Source organism: Lactuca sativa, chromosome 4 (genome assembly GCF_002870075.4).
Source record: "Lactuca sativa cultivar Salinas chromosome 4, Lsat_Salinas_v11, whole genome shotgun sequence".
In the NCBI taxonomy this organism is placed as follows: Eukaryota; Viridiplantae; Streptophyta; class Magnoliopsida; order Asterales; family Asteraceae; genus Lactuca; species Lactuca sativa.
In genome coordinates this window covers 232,659,176-232,666,220 of record NC_056626.2, presented here as the reverse complement: position 1 = coordinate 232,666,220, position 7,045 = coordinate 232,659,176, and the positions used below count along the sequence as shown (strand labels likewise).

General features: G+C 33.2%; 1 protein-coding gene across 2 annotated transcripts; it reads left to right on the top strand.

Annotated features, from left to right (window-relative positions):
• Positions 1 to 1,873: 1,873 nt before the first annotated feature.
• Positions 1,874 to 5,477, top strand: LOC111920659 (cysteine-rich receptor-like protein kinase 2). 2 transcript variants are annotated; one of them, XM_023916232.3, is made up of 8 exons: positions 1,874 to 2,395; positions 2,671 to 3,071; positions 3,172 to 3,294; positions 3,428 to 3,555; positions 3,646 to 3,856; positions 3,950 to 4,181; positions 4,267 to 4,426; positions 4,593 to 5,477. In XM_023916232.3, the coding sequence occupies exons 1-8, from the start codon at positions 2,004 to 2,006 to the stop codon at positions 4,890 to 4,892; spliced, it is 1,947 nt and encodes a 648-aa protein (XP_023772000.1). In that variant the 5' UTR covers positions 1,874 to 2,003; the 3' UTR covers positions 4,893 to 5,477. The 2 variants fall into 2 exon arrangements, with proteins under 2 accessions (XP_023772000.1, XP_023772001.1); XM_023916233.3 differs by having other exon boundaries at positions 1,876 to 2,395; positions 4,270 to 4,426; positions 4,593 to 5,476.
• The last annotated feature ends 1,568 nt before the right edge of the window (positions 5,478 to 7,045 follow it).

Genomic DNA, 7,045 nt, shown 5'->3' with positions numbered 1-7,045 from the left:
AGACCGACCGAGATAATTTCTGCTCTCAGTCGGGCTGGGTCTTTACCCTGAATGGAGGAGCAGTGAGTTGGAAAAGTTCCAATTAAGAGACCGTAGCTGATTCAACATGCGAATCAGAGTACATAGTTGTGATCAAAGCGTCAAAGGAAGCAATATGGCTAAATAACTTCATTGGAGACCTTGGAGTTTTACCAGCCATAAAGGAGCCTATGGAGATTTTCTGCAATAACAAAGGTGCGGTTTCCTGAACCAAGGAACCGAGGGATCATGGCATATCCAGGCATATCGACAGAAAATATCATTTCATTAGACATCGGGTAGACGAGGGACTCGTCGTAGTAAAGAGGGTATCGTCAGAAGAGAACCCAATAGATCCCTTTACGAAGGGACTAAGTAGGGTTAAGCACTTGCAGCACACTAGGAGCATTGGAAGATTGTTTCATGTACAATTAGAAAAACCTAGATCTAGGGTTTGTAAGATGTGGAAGATTATTGCATGTACAATTAGAAAAAACAAGATCCAAAGCTTTAGGGTTCGCATGTGCACCATAGGATTGATGTTTTGCTCATAACCCAACATTTATATCCACGGAAAGGTGGCAAGAAGCTCCACACATTTATCAACTTATCCTTACCTCAAAACATTCCGAACGAAAATCCAAAATTCATAAAGAGCTCGAACATCCACTTTACCGATATACACCTTGGCTCCAAGGCACAACCCAAACTCCCAAATCACATCAATTATGTTATCCATACCTTAATGGGTCTAGATCTGTCTTTTCCAAAGGTCCTAAGCCTTATGATAACCTATCTTCAGGTTGTAGTCCCGAATTAAGAAAATGATTTGGAACAGGGCGTTACATAAATCTTAATTGCTAATCGCCTTATCTATTTGCTACTCAGTTTATAAACTCATTGCCTTATCAACAAATCACCATACGAAAAAGGGATTCAAATTCTAGGTAGAAGTACTTTAATCTTACTTTTTTCATTCTACTTCTTTTTTTGTTCAATAATCCGGAGTAGTAGTTTAAAGGATAAGTTTAAAACACCCCCCCCCCCCCCCCCCCCCCACCCTTAATTTTTATTTTATTTTTTTTCGTTTCAGGTAATTAGTATGTTTTTAGTCATATTCACTCCCCGTGAGGTCAACCCCTTATTTAGCACAACTATATTATACTTGATCAAGTTCACTACTTGTGTGTGTAATGGTTAAGTCGTGATAGATTAAGGATCTATAAATTAAAATATGACATTTTTAGTATAAAAATATAAACATCAATAACCAAACATAAAAATAATGTTTTTTTATATAGAAAAATACTTTAATTAATTAATATAAGTTGAAATGATAAAAGTTTCAAAATGAATATGATAAAAAATAAATAATATCTTAAATCATATTCATTTAATATAAATATAGATATAATGGTTAATTTCAACACCATTGAAGTTGAAGGACATGTTTGTCGTGTTTTGTTTATATTTTTTTATATAAAGAAAACTTGATTTTGTATAAAATAATATTTGATAAGTCAATGACACTAAATTAATATTATATTAAATAAAAATTTATTATTTTTTCATTTATTTATTACTTTTTATATTCGTAAACTAATCGAAAATATATTTTAATATATTAATTATAATAATTTCATGTTTTGGCTAAAAAAATTATAAATTAACAAAATAAATATTGATTTGAAGATTATATTAACTAAAATATAATTTCTAATTATTGTTTTTTTTATCGTATTTCTTAAAATGTAATTTGTAGGTATTGTTTTATTGGTATCATATTTCTTAAAATGTATAGGGCCCTCACATAGCAGACTATCTAGTTCACGACTGCTTAATAATGTCGTGCGCGAAACGATACAAATATTCTTTCATGACAGCGATTTTCACTCGCTAGTCAAAAATGACAATCAGAAATGAGAAATGTCAAAGCACAGGTGTAAACTGAAAAGAAAAAGATACAAAGCAAAAGCAAGATAACCATGAAACAAGATGAACACCGGCGATTGTTATGGCAGCTGCCCCGCCTGCTGATGGTGTTTGGGGTGCTCATAACCATGGCGGAGCCAATGACATCACAGTCACCTGAAAGAATTGCGATAAATTATTGTAGTCAATACAGACCTGTTGACGCAGAGAACTTCTTGAGCAACCTTAACTCCACCATGTCTAGCCTCCGCCAGCAGTTATCCATCACCAGGTTTGCAGCAGCTCGTGGTTTGCTTAATGGTGCGCCAGTGTACGGCCTTGCTTGGTGCAGAGGATATGTTTCCATCCCAGATTGTCTGAATTGTTTCAACAACGGTGTAAGTCAGCTAAACAGATGTGGGGTTGCTAATGGTGCTAGTGGTTTTTACAACGACTGCGATGTCAGGTGCATATGTTTTTCATACTTCTTCTTACTTGTATATTGCTAAATTTTAATTCATTACAATCTATAAAAGACATGGTCATCACACTTGGTACTTTCTTGTAATGTACATTACAACTCTTGATAAAAAATTACAAAGTGATATGGAAAAACTTGGAACCTGTGGTCATATTAGGTGGTGGTATTTATCTAGGTCTTTCTAGAAAGAATTCAAGTATAGACTAATTTCATTGGTCAAAAGGAAAATGTCGGTGATAACTTGAGTTGTGTTTATGTAGATATGAGAACTATAATTTCTTCACCGAGTTTAATCAACTGGATCAATACCTATTATGTGTTAACAAAACATCGGCCAACCCAACAGAGTTCCAAAGAACAGCAGAAAGGTTGATATCTGACCTTCAAATTGCTGCCTCAAGAACATCGAACTTGTATGCAGTTTCTATAAGGAAATTAGAAACTGGTGGTAATGCTATGGTGTATGGAATTGCTCAATGTCATTTAAATTTAAGTCGGAGTTCTTGTCTACAATGCCTAAAGTGGAGATCCAAATCTTTATCTGATTGTCTTCCGAGAACTTCTAGTTGGGCAATCGACTATGGATGCTTCATGAGGTATTCCACGACTCCACTTTTTGGACATAACCAGACATCTGATCTTACATCTCTCCTTTGGGATGGTGAGCTTTCTATTCTTCTTGAAATGATGAGGTTACTGGATCGTTTTTTTCATCCCTTCATCAGTTTGGTTAGAATTTTTGTAATCTCTATGCTTTATAGGAGATTCATACAAGAAGAAATCCATAATTGGGGGAGTTGTTGGATGTGTAAGTTTTTTGTTACTCACACTTGCATTTTACTTATGGCGTCGCAAATCCAAAAACACAAGTAGAGACAAACAAGGTAAGCACAACATCATGTACTAGCAAATTTTACTGTTTAAACTTCTGGCTAACTAATATTTTACATGCTGTTTATAACACATTTAAAGTTTCCTGATGTATTCTATCTGAGTATTTTGTTTTCCAATTGCTAGATATATCAACTGGATCAACCGAATTGCTGCAAGGTCCAGCTACTTATAGCTACAACGATTTAAAAGTAGCAACCGATAATTTCAGTGACCAGAACAAACTTGGAGAAGTGTTTGTAGAAGTATACAAGGTAAAATGTCTAATAATTAGATTACATATCTGGAAGCATAATATGCTCATTACCTCTAATTCATGATTTGTGTATGGTGAAATGATTCAGGGAACTCTCATGGATGGTTGTGTAGTTGCAATTAAGAAAACCTTTATGGCCTCTAGTAGAGGAAAGAAACAGTTTGATGATAAACTTAAGATCATAAGTAATATACACCATCGGCATCTTCTACGTATTCTTGGATATTGTACAAAAGGCACACAATTATTTCTTGTCCATGAGTACATGGAAAATGGTAGCCTTGACCACTTCCTTTTTGGTGGGTTGTGGAACTTCAATTAACTTTTGAAGGCTTCGATTTTACAACTATTACTATCTCAATTGGCGTAACATTATTGTTAATACTTGATAGGTGAGAAAAAAAGGATTCTGAACTGGAAACAAAGGTTTGAAATAATCTTTGGTATAGCAAGGGGTCTTTCATATCTACATGAACAGTATCATGTTCCCATCATCCATACAGATATAAGAACCAGCAACATTCTACTTGATAGTGAATTTCAGCCGAAAATAGCAAATTTTGGGCTTATAAGACTGCTACCAGAGGATAAGACTCATCTCAGCACAAAATGCACAGGATCCTTGTATGTTTAAATGTACATATAACTTAATTACTAACTCAATTTGATTAAAATATATTATCAATAACCATTGCATGTTAAATCTTAGCAGGAATAGTGGTTATGTTGCACCTGAATATGCAATTTATGGGCAATTATCTGAGAAAGTTGATACATACAGCTTTGGTGTGGTAGTCCTAGAAATCATTAGTGGAAAGAGATACAAGGATGTTGACTACCAATTAGTCACTCAAAATCTCCTTGATCATGTAAGTTTCTCATAATTCAAGGTTGGTTCATTCAACCGATTCTTTTCATTTATGATTTTAATGATGTAGGTATATCAACCAATCAATGATTTATTCCATATTTAATAAGACCTTAACCTTAGGTGAGAATTTCTCACTAGCTTTTCTGCTGTTATGTGTATGATAGGCATGGGATCTACATGAGAGTGGAAAGCATCTGAATTTAATGGATGAGAAACTAGATCCTAGTGAATATGTAGTAGAACATGTTGTGGAGATCATTAAGATAGCATTGATGTGCACTCAACCACCATCAACTAGACCTGAAATGTCTGAAGTGGTTATGCTTTTAAGTGAAAAATCTCTTCAAGAAAGAGCACCAGTCTTGTCTGCCATTCTGGATGATCAGGTGGAGATTGAACTAGCTACCATGGAATCACTGGCGACCAATGCCACTGCCTCTACCTTTCAACTTTCAGGCAGTTGAATTTTCTATTCTTAAAACATATTCTACTTTTACTTTGTAGGAATATACAAAACAGAATCATTGGAAATTCATGTATAGATGTCGGTACTGAAAGAAGAAATAAGCAGTGTGCTGATAAAATGAATATGCCAAACAAGAATACACACTTTTTCATAAATAGCAAACTTTACAATGAATTCATAAAAGTAGGTCAAAATTTCAAGTTCCAGCTAATCATGTTGAAATATGCCTCCAAAAGTCCAGGTTGTGTTAGCAGCTCATCTGCCTTGACAGTTTTGCTGCCTTATCGGCGTCGAAGTCGTAAGCTTCAGACTCCTCAAATTTGGACCTAGCAGTTTGGAAGAGTACTTGAGTTTCGTTCTTGGAGTTATCTATCCATATTCTTTAGGCACATGTTTCTTATTAATTAAGGAATTGATGTCTAAATAAAGGATAACTCTTCTCTCTCGATACCATAGTTACATGGTAAGGTCTCTTGTAATATAAATGTTGAATCTTGGTGTTCCTTTTATTTCTTCTTATTTGTTTTTCGTTACTTCATATTGATGAATTATTAACAATCCATATTTTGTTTCAAACATTATCATATTTCGATTGAATGCGTTCCTCAGTATTTGACTTTATAGTCGATGTGGTTTGTTGGGTTTTATTAAAAACATTCGGTTTCTAAAACGACCAATTTGACAATGTAAGCATTATAAAGTTTGAATAACATAATACAACTTTATTCTCATCAAGGATACTTTTGCATGAACATAAAGATTAAATACATCCACAAAAGGATTAATAAGTAACAATATTTGGAGACATTGAATCCTCTTGGGAAGTTGGAAGTTGATGAGTATAGCAAGAATTCAAACTAGAATTCCTCTAGAAAAGTGCACCAACAATTACAATTACGAGGAGACTTGAATGCTAGTTCTTCATGCAACAAAAGACTATAAGCCTTTAAGAACAAAACCCTATCTTTTGTCTTAAAAGGGAGCAAAAGTATCAACTTCTTTCAAACTAGTCTAAAGCCTTTAAGAGAGAAAGAGGGAGAGAGAGTGAAGCTTACGGTTTTAGGGTGGAATAAGAAGGAAGATAACTTGAAACCCTTTAAGCAATTTACTAGCCAGTCTTTCTCATTTTAGTGTTAACACTTTAAGACAAAATTTCATTATTATGTCAAGTCATGTTTCTAAAGTATGACATGCCCATTTAAATAAGCAAAAAAGACAAAACTTATCTCTTTTCTCCAAAATTGGGTTTTCATATTATAGTGAAGAAGATATTTATAAATCTTCCATCTCTTATATTTTATAAAAACCATGATCATTTATCTAAAAGACAAAAATCATTTTAGTCCAAAAAGATATACATGACTTTATATATCATACCATATGATATAAAACATTATACTTGTTATTGAAAAATATTATTTTTATAACATAAATAATTACCGTTTAATTGAAAGATTTATTAATAATTATCAAGAATCAACTTCTTATAAATAATGAATTTGTGTCTACTTGTTATTGATGTGACCCTATATGATCATATATTAATAGTAATATCATTCTAAAATGAATCTTGAGCATATAGATCTTTCATGTTTGTTCTTAGTCATAACCAAATCATTGTCTTCATGTCCCCTAGAATTGGTATCATACCTTCCAAGTTTTGATAGTTGTTTTGTTTAAGATTGTTTAATGCTTGGTCTTCAAAGAAGTATCACATTCCTTTGCATGTATGAATACACTATTTTCTTTATGTCAATTAAATATGAAAGATGTGCTAATCTAAATGGATTCAAACAAGTTACTTTTAGGTGCAGATAAGATTCATGCATCATGGTCGAATGAGGAGAAATATATGTGATACTTAAAAACTCAATCACAATTTATCTTACATCTATCTAATAATGTTCTTAAAAATATATTGAACAAAACTTCGGAAATGACCATCTGGTTAAAACTAGAGCAACTCTTGATGACTAAAATGTTGCCAACAAGGTGCATCTATGTAAAAGATATAAATCAGAAAAGATAAATCTCTGAGTTGCTTTAATTTGAGAAATGTTATTTAACAAAAGATAGTTAAGGAATGTTGTAGTTCGTGTGATGAGGATTCCATGGATATAAAGTTTGTTGAAGATGAAGTTCATACGAGAA